Source organism: Myotis brandtii, unplaced genomic scaffold, assembly GCF_000412655.1.
Source record: "Myotis brandtii unplaced genomic scaffold, ASM41265v1 scaffold2247, whole genome shotgun sequence".
Taxonomy (NCBI): domain Eukaryota; kingdom Metazoa; phylum Chordata; class Mammalia; order Chiroptera; family Vespertilionidae; genus Myotis; species Myotis brandtii.
Window position 1 is genome coordinate 408,681 of NW_005358421.1, and position 17,022 is coordinate 425,702.

The window sequence follows — 17,022 nt, forward strand, 5'->3', positions numbered from 1 at the left end:
CTGTGGTTTGACAAGATACTCCTTCGGTGTTCAATCCTTAGTCTTTGTACACCAAGCAATATCCTCCATGCCCCCTCCCCCCACAAACGGAGGCTTTGTTCTAACTGACTGTTCGGCTTGATCTCTGTACCCCGTTTTCCTACACAAGGCATTGCATTGGGGGACATCTCCAAGATGATCAGCATGGTAATCTTTGGGGACCTACTGACAGGCATCATAATTCTTGAGGAGGTGGCGGAGTGCTTGACGTTTTTCTAGGACAAGAAAATCAAATCAGAATAAACTTTGAATCACAGGTGATGTTATGTTGGTGTGTGTAGACACTCAGTATAGAGTATAGTGGTTAGAAAACCTGGATCAGTTATTTAACCTTGCAGAGTCAGTGACCTAGTTTGGCAAATTAGGATTTCTTATTACCATTGTTATTATTATCTTTATTAATGTTATTACTTTAGGGAGACAGGCCTTAGGCAAAATTGCTAACCAGTGAAAGCGCTCTCTCCAACAGCTTTCTCATCCCCTCTCTCCTTGCTGTTTCTCCTCCTCTCTTGTTATTCTCCGATTGTATTCTTGGCCCCTTTGACCTCTTCCGGGAATCTATTCCCTTATCCTCATCCTGTCACAATTCAGCAAGCTCACATCTGTTCCCTATATGAACTGGTTTCTTCCCCTTTAACCATACTCGTTACACGTCTGAAAGGAATTTAAAATGCTCAAAAGAGAATTCCAAGAAGAAAGCCAGGACAACAACCACTGATGTGATTTGTGTGTGTGTCATGGACAGGATGTTTTTTGTCTCTCAGAGACAGAGGTTGGTTTCCTGGGCTGGGACGCCAACCTCTGTCAGGACGAATAAACCTTAGACTAATAAACCATATCTGCATGCCACTTATCTCATACCCCTAAAATAAATTAAGGCCAATTAAGGATGTTATGTCAATCTTTCTCATTGTCTCAGCCACGAGCTGCCCACGTGGCACTTGGCTGACCTGTCTGACTCCAGGTGGTTCCCAGAGCCCTTTCCACTACAGCTGACCCTTGAACAATGCAGGGATGAAGGGTGCAGACCCCCAGTTGAAAATTCACATAGAACTTTTGACTCCCCCCAAACTTAACTACTGATAGCCTACTGTTGACTGGAAGCCTTAGCAATAACATAAACATTCAATTAACACATACCTTGTACGTTACATAAATTTATACTGTATTCTTATAAGCTAGAGAAAAAAATTATTTATTTTTCCAAATATATTTTTATTAATTTCAGAAAAGAAGGGAGAGGGAGAGAGAGATAGAAACATCAATGATGAGAGAGAATCATCAATTGGCTGCCTCCTGCACACCCCACACTGGGGATAGAGCTCGCAACCAGGAATGGAACCGTGACCTCCTGGTTCAGAGGTTGATGCTCAACCACTGAGTCAAATCAGCCAGGCTAGAGAACAAAATATTATTAAGAAAGTCATAAGGATGAGAAAATACATTTATACTATCTATTGAAAAAAAAAAGTCTGTATAAGTAGACCAGTGCAGTTCAAAACCTTGTTGTTCAAGGGTCAATTGTAGTTTATTAGACCCAGCAAGCAAAGTGAAAAATGGGCATGTTCCAGTGTGCTATGGGCCATCCAAAGCCCTTTTCTGGGACAACTTGACCCCTAATAAGGATCTTAGGAATACAGTGAGGCCTTGACTTACGAGTGTCCCTACTAACGAGTTTTTCGAGATATGAGCAGTCTCTCCCCGATTTTTTGCTTCGAGTTGCGAGCTAAAATTCGGGTTATGAGCCAGCTTCAGATCCCCCACCGCTAGTTGGCGCGCAGCGAACGTCACAGTGAACGCCACAACATCAGCTCAGCATTTCAATTCATTGTAATGGTGAAAATTGATTTGACATACGAGTAATTTGAGTTACAAGCTCCATCACGGGAGGAATTAAACTCGTAAGTCAAGGCCCCACTGTATTTCTAGTTGCTGTAAGGTCTGTGTTTCTATCATTTTCCCTCAACTTTTTATTTTGCAAAGTTTTAATCCTGATGTGGAAATAAATTAAGGCCAATTAAAGGAGAACAAGCAAAGGCTATTTATTTAGAGCAGTGGTTCTCAACCTTGGCTGCACATTAGAATCACCTGGGAATCTTTTTAAAATCCTGATTTCTGGGCCTCATCCTCCAGAAATTCTGTTTCTTTGTTACTAATGTTGTGGCCCCACCGTAACAAAGAAACAGAATTTCTGGAAGATGAGGCCCAGAAATCAGGATTTTAAAAAGATCCCCAGGTGATTCTAATGTGCAGCCAGGTTGAGAACCACTGATTTAGAGTTTGCTGCAGCAAGGGAGCCAGCCATGATCACTTGAGTTTTGGCAGTCACTCATAGGCAGATGGAGGAGTGGGAAAGCTTTAGCGTGGTAAAAGGGAAAGGCTTCAACTGATTGGAGGCATTGGCCTGGGGAAGCTAGAGGTGGGCTAATTGGAAGCCAGGCATCCTACGTCATTGGTCAGGGATGCATATTTGACTTTCTCTGCTTGGTCCCAAGTAGGAAATATTTGATAAGCTATTAGTTACTAAACAAGTCCTGGCCATTTGAGGCTGCTTCCTACAGGGGTTATTATTTAGTTTCCTGGATTATTACTAGAGATAGTGTTCTGAGTTTCTGTAAATCTGACTTAAAGTTAGTAGGCTGGTTTCCTGAGCTGGTCGCTGCAGGTTGTGAGTCAGAGTCCTATTATTTATTATATGTGGTCTGGCCTTTGCCCATTTGTATATTCAATCTCTCACTAGAGAAAAGTTGAAAAAACGTTACAATAATGCCTGTATACCCCTTACTTAGAATCATTATTATTTTTGTTAATCCTCACCAAGGACATTTTTCCATTGATTTTTAGAGAGAGTGGGAAGGAGAGGGAGAGACAGAGAAAGAGAAACATTGATGTGAGAGAGACACAGCAATTGGTTGCCTCCCTCTCGCACCCTGACCAGGGCCAGGGATCGAGCCTGCAACACAGGTACCTGCCCTTGACTAGAACCAAACGGGGACCCTTTAGTGCATAGGCTGATGCTCTACTCACTGAGCCAAATCGGCTAGGGCAGAATCATTAATTATTAACAGTTGCCACATTTTTTACTTGAATTGCCACCTAACCATCAAGTGTGTGTGTTTGTGTGTGTGGGTGTGCACGCGCATGCATATTTCTTCTAGGTTTATGTTGTATGTATGAGAAAAGAAGATATTTTCTTTTATTTAACTGCAAGCTTCTAGTAAACAAGGATAATAACCTTATCTGTCACATACCCATGACCCTTCAAACCTAAATATCTCAACATGCATCTCCTAAAATAAGAACTAAGAAAAAAAGAGTAACTTCAGTACTATATCACACTAACATTTACAATAAATTCCATATAATCTAATACCAACATATTTTCAAATTTCTTCAATTGGCTCCCTCATATTTTGCTGAAAATCTGGATTCAAACAATGTTTCTTATTGCATTTATTTTTAATGTCTCTTCAACCTCATATCTATACTAATAAAAGGTAATATGCTAATTAGAGCTGATGTCATCTGGACAAAGCCACAGTGGCTGTGAGGGCCGAAGGCAGGCAGCCAAGGTAGTGGCTGTGAGGGCTGAGGGCAGGCAGCCATGGTGGCGGCTGCTAGGCCCGGGGCTCAGGCCTTGCCTCTGTGGCGGCCGGCATGGCAGTAGCAGCGGGATGATGGGGAGGGCGCCTTCCCCTGATCAGCCGGTTATCTTCCGCAGAGGGAGGCCAGACTGCGACTTAGGCCCACTCGCCGAAGGCAGGCAGCCAAGGTAGTGGCTGTGAGGGCTGAGGGCAGGCAGCCATGGTGGCGGCTGCTAGGCCCGGGGCTCAGGCCTTGCCTCTGTGGCGGCCGGCATGGCAGTAGCAGCGGGATGATGGGGAGGGCGCCTTCCCCTGATCAGCCGGTTATCTTCCGCAGAGGGAGGCCAGACTGCGACTTAGGCCCACTCCATGGGGAGCGAGCCTAAGCCATCAGTAGGACATCCCCTGAGGTCTCCTGGACTCTGAGAGGGTGCAGGCCGGGCTGAGGGACCTCCCCCACCAGTGCATGAATTTTCATGCACTGGGCCTCTAATATATATATAATTGATTTCAGAGAGGAAGGGAGAGGGAGAGAGAGATAGAAACATTAATGATGAGAGAGACTCATTGATCGGCTGCCTCCTGTACACCCCTACTGGGGATCAAGCCCATCATGCTGGGCATGTGCCCTTGACCAGAATCAAACCCAGGACCCTTCAGTCCTCAGGTCGATGCTCTATCCACTGAGCCAAACCAGCTAGGGCCTTTAGTGTCTTTTAATCTAGAAAAATTTCCCTCCTCTCAGCCCTTTTTTTCTCATGGCTTATAAGAAGTCTCACATTCTGAATTTGTGTGTTTCCTCATATTAGATTTCTTTCATTTGGTTATTTTCAGGTTAAATATTTTTTCATAGTCTGAGGAAACTAATAATTTTCCAGCATAGATTGTCTAGACCAGCGGTTCTCAACCTGTGGGTCGTGACCCCTTTGGGGGTTGAACAACCCTTTCACAGGGGTCGCCTAAATACATCCCGCTTATCAGATATTTACAATATGATTCATAACAGTAGCAAAATTACAGGTATGAAGTAGCAACAATAAAGTAACTTTGAAACAATAGGTGCTTTAATAAGCTTTATTGCCAAAATATGGGGGTGATTCCTTCAAAGAATGTTATAAACTACTACAAAATTCCTCTCTTTGGCTAGTGTCTGGGTTTGACTTCAGTTTTTATGCTCCATGAAATTAGGTAGTTTTTCAAGCAATATGTCATCTGCTTTCTGGGCAACACTTCCAGATCGTTCCAGAAGATTTCCTCTTCCCCCTCAAATCACTGATCCTTCCTTCTCTTCCTTTAGTTCTCTCTCAGAGTTCTTTTGGGATAGACATATCTAACGTGTGTTTTTGTGTATTACTAATAGAATTAGATGAAAGTATTATTACTATTTCCACTGCCCACTGAAGTTTTATAGCCATCTCTTGGCATGCTAATGCTCAGGTTGCCAATTTTGCAGCACTTTTTAAAAGTTGATGAGCTGTCCACACCTTGATATTTTTAAAAACATTGTCTATGTATACAAACACACTCTAACATGGAATTAATTCCTGTTTAATGAAAGGTTGCTTCTGAAAACTTCTTTAACAAGAGAATACTAGGAAGGGTAAATCAATTTTCATTTGATCTCCAATGTCATTTTGTAAACCACTTTATAATCCCCATTCCTGATCGAGGTTAAGAACCACTTCCTGTTCATCTTAGCATATATTAGTATATGCTTACAGACCTTTGTTGAAGAAATGAATAAATATTTGCCTAAGATTTCCAAAGGCACCAATAATAGGAGTCCCCATTCCCTTTTAAATATCCAATGAGGTAGATAAAATATATCACAAAATCTGGTTCTTGGTTGCTGGTTGCCATAGTTGGCATTCTTAACTCTTTGGTATTCAAGGTCCTAAACCCAAACCCAGTTTTACTACAAACTAAAGAGGACTGATGAAAACAGATATAAGAATTAAAAAGGTGGGGAGACCAAGATGGCGGCATAGGTAAACACCGCAGACTGCTGCCGCGTCTGGACAAAGCCACAGTGGCTGTGAGGGCTGAAGGCAGGCAGCCAAAGTAGTGGCAGTAGCAGCGGGATGATGGGGAGGGAGCCTTCCCCTGATCGGCCTGGTCACCTCCCGCAGAGGGAGGCCAGAAGCAAGCAGCAGTGAGGGGGTGATAGGGGTGGTGCCTTCCCCTGATCAGCCGGTCATCTCCCGCAGAGGGAGGCCAGACTGCGACTTAGGCCCACTCCATGGGGAGCGAGCCTAAGCCATCAGTAGGACATCCCCTGAGGTCTCCTGGTGCAGGCCGGGCTGAGGGACCTCCCCCACCAGTGCATGAATTTTCATGCACTGGGCCTCTAATATATATATAATTGATTTCAGAGAGGAAGGGAGAGGGAGAGAGAGATAGAAACATTAATGATGAGAGAGACTCATTGATCGGCTGCCTCCTGTACACCCCTACTGGGGATCAAGCCCATCATGCTGGGCATGTGCCCTTGACCAGAATCAAACCCAGGACCCTTCAGTCCTCAGGTCGATGCTCTATCCACTGAGCCAAACCAGCTAGGGCCTTTAGTGTCTTTTAATCTAGAAAAATTTCCCTCCTCTCAGCCCTTTTTTTCTCATGGCTTATAAGAAGTCTCACATTCTGAATTTGTGTGTTTCCTCATATTAGATTTCTTTCATTTGGTTATTTTCAGGTTAAATATTTTTTCATAGTCTGAGGAAACTAATAATTTTCCAGCATAGATTGTCTAGACCAGCGGTTCTCAACCTGTGGGTCGTGACCCCTTTGGGGGTTGAACAACCCTTTCACAGGGGTCGCCTAAATACATCCCGCTTATCAGATATTTACAATATGATTCATAACAGTAGCAAAATTACAGGTATGAAGTAGCAACAATAAAGTAACTTTGAAACAATAGGTGCTTTAACAAGCTTTATTGCCAAAATATGGGGGTGATTCCTTCAAAGAATGTTATAAACTACTACAAAATTCCTTTCTTTGGCTTGTGTCTGGGTTTGACTTCAGTTTTTATGCTCCATGAAATTAGGTAGTTTTTAAAGCAATATGTCATCTGCTTTCTGGGCAACACTTCCAGATCACTCCGGAAGATTTCCTTTTCCCCCTCAAATCCCCGATCCTTCCTTCTCTTCCTTTAGTTCTCTCTCAGGGTTCTTTTGGGATAGACATATCTAACGTGTGTTTTTGTGTATTACTAATAGAATTAGATGAAAGTATTATTACTATTTCCACTGCCCACTGAAGTTTTATAGCCATCTCTTGGCATGCTAATGCTCAGGTTGCCAATTTTGCAGCACTTTTTAAAAGTTGATGAGCTGTCCACACCTTGATATTTTTAAAAACATTGTCTATGTATACAAACACACTCTAACATGGAATTAATTCCTGTTTAATGAAAGGTTGCTTCTGAAAACTTCTTTAACAAGAGAATACTAGGAAGGGTAAATCAATTTTCATTTGATCTCCAATGTCATTTTGTAAACCACTTTATAATCCCCATTCCTGATCGAGGTTAAGAACCACTTCCTGTTCATCTTAGCATATATTAGTATATGCTTACAGACCTTTGTTGAAGAAATGAATAAATATTTGCCTAAGATTTCCAAAGGCACCAATAATAGGAGTCCCCATTCCCTTTTAAATATCCAATGAGGTAGATAAAATATATCACAAAATCTGGTTCTTGGTTGCTGGTTGCCATAGTTGGCATTCTTAACTCTTTGATATTCAAGGTCCTCAGCCCAAACCCAATTTTACTACAATCTAAAGAGGACTGATGACAACAGATATAAGAATTAAAAAGGTGGAAAAATGAAAGGAACATAATCCAGTGATAAAAATGAGTGCTGTCTTAAATTTATCTTTGTAATAAAGTGCAAATTAGAAAAAGACTTCAAATGCTATTATTCATGAAATTTCTCTTTTAACTGCTTTTCCAGAGTCACCTTGGATTTCTGTGGAGAAGTGAATAAGTCACTTATTATGTTTGTTTTACCTCTTTTTCATCTGACAGTAAATGCAATTGTTTTGGAAGTATAGACAAAAATATCCAGATAATATATTTATTTTATTTTATTTACTCTTTATTATAGGAGTTCTTTTAATTATTGATATTCATAAACAATTGCAAGATTCTACTGAGAATTTTAAATCCACTTTTAATTCCATTTTGGCAAAGGTCACATATAGATCCAAGACTGGGATTAAAGCTACAGATCCTCTTCCTGGACAAATACATATAAGCTCAGACACATAAAATTTACATACCAATGAGGCTTATAAATTTTCTGAAGCCCCTCCTTAAATGATTCCCTGGTGATCATGGACCCTTAGGTTAAGATCTTGAACCAGATTGTCTAGCTTTGAATTCCAGCATCTCACAGATTGGAGGGTCTTATGATGTAATGATGGTATTGATTATGCTTTATCAATAATTATATAAATTTATGTGTGAGATAAAATCAAGGAATTTTTCCTGAGAGAGACTTCCATAATAGTTCCAGAACTCAGTCATTTGGTGATGTCCATGATTATAATAGGGACGAGAATGACAATAGAGAGTACTCGGACTTAAGACTAGATCTTATGTCCCTTTACTTTTCACCTCATTATTTTCTTGTTGAAACTCTTAGCAAGTAAAAGAAGAGTACTTGGACTTAAGACTAGATCTTATGTCCCTTTACTTGTCACATTATTTTCTTGTTGAAACTCTTAGCAAGTAAAAGATCCCCCCAGAGGCCTTCTACCACCTTCCTAAACATATCCTTCAAAGCTTCCTTGACTCGCTCATTGCGCAAGGCATAGATAAATGGATTCAGCAAAGGTGTCACAAACGTAGTTACCACTGTCACTGCCCAATTAGTATCCACAGAGCCACTCTGTGATGGCCGCACATAGAGAAAAATGGCACTTCCATAGAAGAGTGTCACCACCATCAAGTGAGAGGTACAGGTCGAGAAGGCCTTCTGACGGCCTGAGGCAGAGGGGATGCGCAGGACAGCTAGGACTATGTGGCCGTAGGACGCAGCAGTAATCATCAGCGAGGAAACAATAACAAGGGAGGCCAGGATAAAGTCCGTTTCCTCCAGCGTTTTGGTATTGGTGCATGCCAGACGGAGCAGCGGGCCACTGTCACAGAAGAAGTGCTGCACCACAGCGTCTTGTTCACAGAAAGGAAGCAAGGCCACAGCGACCGTGGGGCCAAGCACAGGGAGGAGTCCCCCCATCCAGCAGGCCAAGGCCACCCGAAAGCACACAGTACCATTCATGAGCAAGGGGTAGTGCAGAGGGTGACAGATGGCCAGGTAGCGATCCACAGACATGACGGCCAGCAGCAGGAACTCAGAGGCCCCAAGAAAGAAGTAGAAATAGAATTGGGCAATACATGCAGCAAAGGAAATAGTGTGTTGCCTTGAGAGAAAGTTGCTCAGCATCTTGGGAATGATGACAGACGTGAGCAGGATCTCTAGGCAGGACAGGTTACCCAGAAAGAAGTACATGGGAGTCTGCAAGCGAGTATCAGCCCCTACCACCCCAACAATCAACACATTGCCTGTTAGAGTCAGCAGATAGACAAGAAGGAAGACAGAAAATAATCCTTCCTTGGTGTTGAGATTTGGGACACCTGCCAGAATGAACTCTGTCACACCGCTGCTCTGGTTCCCACCAGGAGCCATGATCTTTCCCACCTGTGCAAACACACGAACATAATCCTGGTGAGGACAAGCCTTTTCCAGCACAATCCTGAAACGTGTTTTATCATGATATGGCGTACATATCCCCACTTTCTCCAATCATATCTTCTGTTAAGATTTTGAAGAGCCCTGGCCAATGTTTCTCAGTGGTTAGAGCAGTGGCCAATGCACTGGAGGGTTGCATGTTCGATTCCTGGTCAAGGGCATGGATCTGGGTTGCAGGTTTGATCCAACAAGGGCTGCATGAGAGAGGAGGGAGGCAACCAATCGATGTGAGATGTTTCTTTCTTTCTCTCTCTCCCATCCCTTCTGTCACTTCCGTTCTCTCTAAAAATCAAAGGAAAAATATCCTCCAGTGAGAATTAAGAAACAAAGAAAAATATGAAGAATCTGAGGTCCTTATCTAATTTATTATAGAGCTGACAAAGGTTTCCCATAAAGGATAGTTCACACTTAGATATGAAAATGCCAAGAGCCTCCAGCTTCACATCTCCTATTGTCAAATTTTAAATGGTGATCCTTCATTATTATAATAATGTCATTGAGCATTTGAGTTGAGTAAAAATATCAGATAAATGATTTTGTGAAGAATATGATTCCCATTTAACCAGCATCTGAAAGTGAACCAAATTGCCTAGCTTTGAATTCCAGCATTTCTACTTACTAGCCAAGTAGCCTTGACAAAGTTGTAAGGAACAAGTGAAGTAATAGTACAAAAGGCTTAAAGAGTTTCATTAGAGAAAGCCCTGGACTGCAAGTTAGGGCACCAGACTCTCTGCTTGACTTGCCACTTTCCTTGTAAGACTATCAGTGCATCCAACGCATTTGTCCTTCAACTGCTCAGCTATAGAATAAGTAATAGAAACCTAGGGGTTATATGAAATTATATAATCTGTTATATGAAATTACCCTTTTCATGGAGAATTACCCCCAAAACCCAAGGCTCTAACTAAATTCAGCTTCTCACAGAGTGCTTACCTATGTAAAGCAAGTTATGCCATATTTAAAAGGAATGAGAAGGATAAACTACAATGATTCAGTCAGGTATCCACATCTATTTATTTAGTGTCAACTTCAAGCTAAGTATTCTGGGAAATATTAAGATGAGTTTCTCAGGCTTTTCAGTCCATGATACTAATCCAAAGCCCTTTCACAAACATGGCTCTATTAGATAAACTTGCCAGAGACAATTATGAATCCCTGGTAATTATTAACAAATTCAGAAATGAAGTCCTTACTATTGGATTTGAGTCCTTCTAGTTCCGAAGTCCACAAGTTATAATGTCACTGGAAAAGGATGGGACCCGGAGTGGGTCTGTCTCAGGCGGACCAGCAGTGTGTGAGTTCTTGACTTCACGCAGGAAAGATTTCACAACAGAAGTGCAAGTGATTTCGAGCGCACATTTATTAAAGCTGAGGACAGTGAAACAAAGGAAGGGCTTAGGATAGAAGAAGCAACAACAGGAGAGAGCCTAGGCAGTGTTCTGTTCTGGGCCTCTAGAAACGTTTTGGAAAAGAAGTGAGCCACACTGGGCTGTTTGTACTCACTGAGAAGTAAAAATCAGTGATAGAAGTGAGCCACGGTGGGGCTGCTGTTAGCACTCTGAAAAGTCAGAGAAAAGGGGACCTTGGAGACAGGTTCAGGGGGTTAGCCTGGGACCAGCTGCTGCTGCCCGCTTCTGCCCTAGTTGCAAGTCTCATCAGAACCCTAGAGCTTAGGACAGTGGTTCTCAACCTTGGCTGCACATTAGAATCACTTGGGAATCTTTTTAAAATCCTGATTTCTGGGCCTTCTCTTCCGGAAATTCTGTTTCTTTGTTACTAATGTTGTGGCCCCACCCCATAACAAAGAAACAGAATTTCTGGAAGATGAGGCCCAGAAATCAGGATTTTAAAAAGATTCCCAAGTGATTCTAATGTGCAGCCAAGGTTGAGAACCACTGGCTTAGGAGAAAGAGAGAAGATGTACACCTGAGAAAGAAAGAGGGAAGAAGGGTGTGGGCATGCTCCAGGGAGAGCTTGCACTGGCATCCATTGTTTTGAGGGTTTTTACCTCTGTTCCGTGGCAGGAATCTTATGGGAGGTCTCATGGGAGGGTCTCAACAGAATATTTATCAGCTTCCCAGGTGTGTTCTTTAATATGTTGATGTATCAAAATGAGCAGAAAAGGGGACCAGGGTCATTTTATGGTCAGTTTTACCACTACCTTGGATTTGTTTGACTCTGATTGTTTTTTTGTTTGTTTGTTTTTATTCCCCTGACTTCATCCCTTTGTGGATTTGGCTGGCACTAATTGGGTTTCTGTTATCCATCTCCCTGACCAGGGTGATTTAGGCTATTTACTCTCTAGTTAGGGAGGAAGGTGTAAACCATTTGCTCTCAAATGTCCTTGCTTAGGGAAGATGAGATACTGTTATTTACTAGCTGGCTGTAAATTGCTCAAATTATTTGGCCACATTTGTCTAACCATCTGTCTCAGTTTCCTTTTTCCCACTTGTCAAAAATTCTCCTAACATCTAACTATCCTGCCTTAATAAGAACCAAATAAATGATATCTGGAACTTAGTTTTAAAAATGCCTCAGTTATTAGGCAAATACTGATCCCTTCAGCCATGCAAAGCATTAGAATTTAGCCTAGGCCTTGGTTCTTTGTCAGCCTTGTTTCTTTAGTACACCCCAGCAGTCTTTGTCCCAGCAAGCATTACGTTCTTTACTTACAATTTCTCACCTGTGGGTCCCACCTGAGTAGGAAAATGTTTGTGCCTTTTGTCTAAGATAAGTAACTTTATAGTCTTTTTCCCTAGGGACTCCATTCAGAGCTTCATCTCGCTCCAGCTTCTAAAGAATACAACTTACTGTCAGTAAAATAATTTTATTTTTGTTCTATGTTGACTGTGTATCAGATGCTATATTTGGTGATTCAGAGATAAAGGAGACATTGTTGCTACTCTCATATAGATCACTGCCTGAGAATGACACACACACAAAAATTAGCATGTGTCTCAGGTGGGATATCACAGGTAAGCACAGGATCTAAGGGGACACATAGAAAAGGAACCAAACTAATAGGAAGTATTCTAGAGAAAGGTTATGCCTAATATTAATACTAAAAAACGAGTATGGATAGTTTCCTTTGCTAAAAAGCTTTTGCACAGCAAAGGAAACCATAACAAAATGAAAAGATAACCCGGTGAGTAGGAGAACATATTCACCAATGATATATCTCATAGGGCATTAATATCCAAACTTTATAAAGAACTTATAAAACTCAACACCAAAAAACACAAACAATCCAATTAAAAAATGGACAAGTGACCTGAATATATACTTTTCCAAAGAGGACATAAAGATGGCCAATAGATATGTAAAAAGATGCTCAACATCACTAATCATCAGAGAGATGCAAATTAAAATCACAATGAGCTATCACCTCACACCTGTCAGAATGGCTGTCATCAATAAATCAACAAATAACAAGTGTTGGTGTGGATATGGAGAAAAGGGAACTGTAGTGCACTGTTGGTGGGAATGCAGACTGGTGCAGCCATTGTGGAAAGCAGTATGGAGTTACATCAAAAAATTTAAAGTGGAACTGCCTCATGGTAATATATCTAAAGAAACCAAAAACACTAATTTGAAAGAATATATGCACCCCTATGTTCATTGCAGTGTTACTTACAATAGCCAAGATCTGGAAGGAGCCCACACGCCTGTCAGTAGGTGAGTGGATAAGAAAGCTGTGGTACATTTAAACAATGGGGTATTACTTGGCCGCCAAAAAGAAGGAAATCTTACCTTTTGTGACAGCCTGGATAGACCTGGAGAGCATTATGCTAAGCATGCTGAGTGAAATAAGCCAGTCAAAGAAAGACAAGTACCATATGATTTCACTTATCTGTGGAATACAATGAACAAAATAAGCTAACAAACAAAACAGAAACAGATTCATAAATACAGAGAACAGACTGACAGCTGTCAGAGGGGAGGGGTTTGGAGGGCTGGGTGTAAAAGGTGATGGGATTAATAAAAAACAAAAAAGAAAGAAAGAAAATAAAAAGAAAACTCATCGGCAAACAACAGTCTGGTGATTTCCAGAGGGAAATGTGGGTGGCAGAGAAGTAGAAGAGGGTATAGGGGGTTAGGCAGTGATGGAAGGAGACTTGACTTGGAGTGGTGAACGAACAATGCAATATACAGATGACGTATTATAGAATTGTACACCTGACACCTATATAATTTTAGTAACAAATGTCACCCCAATAAGTTCAATTAAAAGGGAGGAGCAACTCAGATTAGCCCCAACAGAACAATAAACCCTATTTGCAAGGGAAAATTGTATTATATTAGAAAATGGGTAAAGTTTCAAGATACTCCCAAGGTTGCAGTACAGACCATCAATTTTTAAAAAACAGCCCAGAAAACAAGCTGCTATGTGCAGGAAAAAATGCAATATAACAATATCTTGCAGTTTGCAACATTGCTAAAGGAAAACAGCCCAGAAAACAAGCAGGAAAAAATGTAATATAACAATATCTTGCAGTTTGCAACATTGCTAAAGCCCTAGCTCTTGGGAAAGCTGGAAAAATAGACAATAGATGATAGAAACAAGTTAGAAACAAAGAATACTCTTCTTACAAAGAGTAAGAAGCAACATAGCTCAAATACTAAGTTGGACTAAGTTAGTATAAATACTAAGTAGGACTTGAAAATATTTAACCTTCCTATCTTTAGTCATTGCATTGTAACTAATAAATCATATGTTACATTAAAATGAGTATGGATTTGACAGAAGAGAAGGTTTTTAATGGAAAAGAGCAGCATGTGAACATACTACATTTAGGCAGAAGCCAGAATATAAGAGGCAGAGTGGAATGAGAGAGGACCGGTCACCTCAGAGAGTACCCTTTCTAACTCTGTTGCTCTCTGTGAAAACATTTCCATAAGTGAGAGGAAGATAGTCCCAACCCTAAATATGGAAGGAATTCCTACTAGCTACCCCTGAATGATCTTGCTGTTTCCATGAGGATGGAGATCAACCTACAAGAATACTCCTTTCCTTTCTATTACTCAATGTCCTTTTCCATCTGGCATCCTTCCCATACCCTGTACTGTGAGACTGACGATAGCCTGATATCCTTGGAGTTCCTGGGCATTGGCAAAGCACTCTGGGAAATGCGCCAATGTTGGATAATCTTCTCTTGTGCTTTCGTCCTGGGTATAATGCCTGAGATATTTTCCTTCTGCCTTGTAAACGAAGGGACCTTTTGATTCTAAGAGGCTGCATCATGCTGCCCTTTTTCTGGTCAGCTATCAGGGCCCACCCTTCTCTCTGTAGAAAGAGTGCCTTCTGCAATGTGATCATTACTTTAGGCTTTAACAGGCATGCTTCGAGCGCAGGACAGTGATCTCCCAATCCTCCAAGGTATGCCACTGTAATAACAACATGGGGCTGAAAGGCAAGGGGTGGATATGAAGGAGTTAAAACATTCATCCGTCTATTAAAAAACAATGCACTTACCTACAGTTCCTTCTGTCTCTATTGGTTGAAAAATGTTCCATTTAAAGCCAGGTCTTCACTTTTTTGCTGACGAGTTTTATATACAAATTGTCAATTTTCCTGTTTTAGATCCCGATCCTGGCATTAGCCTGAGTGCATGGAAGAAGAAGGCTGAGTAAATCATTTGCCTTTAACCAATCTCTTAATTGAAGGGCACAAGGTATAACCTTAGTTTCCAGTGGAGATGCTCCAGTATGTGAATTGGTTGATCCAGACATCAGGAGTCCAGCTAGCAGCAGCACCTGCTAGGGAAAATGGTGAGGAGATAAAACTATAAGAGAGTAAGAAAAACAAGGAGAGAAAATAATACTTAAAACACCCAGGGCAGCTTTGCAATTCAAAGTAAATTTCCCAGATTCCAGGCCTGATCATTTGAAAAGGAGGCTGACCCTTCATTCAACAAAGGATGACTAGGAATGTTTCAACTACCTTCATTTGTCAACTACCCCATGCCAGGCTCCTGTAAAAAAATTACTGGGGCAATAAAGTGTGGAATGGAGTTTGACCAGGTGTGGAAGGCCACAGTAAGCACCCAACTTTCTCCTGCATGGCACTCAAAGGAAATGTTTATATCCCAAGTAACACAGACATGGTGCCTTCTCCCTGAAGACTTAAAATGATGTTGGGAATTCCTTCCCTGCCTTCTAGGTTGGAAAGTAATCGGAGCCCCAAGAGAGTGATAAGATAGGGGAAGATTCTCTGCATCATCTCTGGTTTCTTCTGCTTCTAGTAATAGTGTATACCGTACACACACCCAAAACTTAGTTTAGAATTATGAACCATTATTCACATTTTTTCCATTTGTGTTCACTATATACCCCCTGACTAAAAACTTGACTAGATTCTATTCAAACTCAATTTACTCTGGCGCATATGAGTTCTTTTGAATAGCTTCCTCTGCCCACTTTGCAACCTGAACTGTGGCATGTTCTGCTGACCTCAGTCTCAACACTTAATCCACTGTATTGTAACTCTGCATTTTCATCTGTGTCCTTTGTCAGACTCTGAACTCCTGGAGCAGGAACTATATTCTGGTCACTGTATTTCCAGCACAAAGCACAGTGTCTGGCACACAGTAGGTGTTTAATAAATTACTAGTATATGCACTAAAATGCTCTGAACCCTAGACTTAAGGAACAGTTGCTCTTGCGAGAGAAATACCAGTTGTCATGAGCTGAGAGGAAGAGTATACAGCTCCCCCTGGAACTCAGTTTGGCTGAATTCCATCTTTTCTAGACATACTCCTTTTTAAGAAAACAAAACACCTAAATGGGAGCAAGGATGAGGCATGAGAAGTGTCATTACTTTAAGTTCTGGGGAAGGAGTGGGAGCAAAGACTGGTAGAATTGGCTGAGCTAAGATGAAATAAATTAATCTAGAAATTAAACTAGAAGCTCTTATTTGTTGAGCTGTGGAAGGAAGAGTTCTAAGCAGAAAGAGAGGTCATGAAGTCTAGGATCTAGTAAATCTCACTTACATGTTTTTATTTTTACTTTTTTAAAATATGTTTTTATTGATTTTAGAGAGAGAGGAAGGGAAAGGAACACCAATTAGCTTCCTTGAGCCTATAACCCAGGCATGTGTCCTGATCAGGAATTGAACTGACAACCTTTTGGTGCATGGAACATTGCTCAACCAACTGAGTCACACCAGCCAGGGCAAAGCATACATGTTTTTAAACTTTAAAGCAAAATGCAGCAAAAGCAGTGCTAAGAGGGAAGTTCATAAAGATTAGTACCTATCTCAATAAACAAAAATATCTCAAATAAACAACCTAAAGGGTGTCCCAAAATTCACGCAAGAAGTAGTTTTGATAGAAAACACAAGTTTATAATTAAAAATTGTAATTTTTTTATTGATTCATAAAGTATACAATACAGGGTTATGTATGGAATAGCATATCAGGTAAACTGGATAATCAGGTCACGATAGCGAGCACCATTAACTGTTATTGCCTGAGCAGCCGCATTTTCAAAGAATGGTCCGATGATGCCTCCAGCCCAAAATCCGCACCAAACAGTGACACGTTGTGGATGCATTTGTTTCTCAACAATCACTCGTGGATTTTCTGAACCCCAAATGCGACAATTTTGTCGATTAACCAAGCCATCAAGATGAAAATGAGCCTCAT

General features: G+C 41.2%; 1 protein-coding gene across 1 annotated transcript; it reads right to left on the minus strand.

Moving 5' to 3' along the window:
* Positions 1-8,326: 8,326 nt before the first annotated feature.
* On the minus strand, positions 8,327-9,316 carry LOC102256086 (olfactory receptor 6S1). Its single transcript, XM_005866182.1, has one exon. The coding sequence runs from the start codon at positions 9,314-9,316 to the stop codon at positions 8,327-8,329; it is 990 nt and encodes a 329-aa protein (XP_005866244.1).
* Between the last annotated feature and the right edge of the window lie 7,706 nt (positions 9,317-17,022).

What these genes read in the sequence shown, in the direction of transcription:
- LOC102256086 (XM_005866182.1), bottom strand. Translation starts at nt 9,316, where the DNA reads ATGGCTCCTGGTGGGAACCAGAGCAGCGGTGTGACAGAGTTCATTCTG.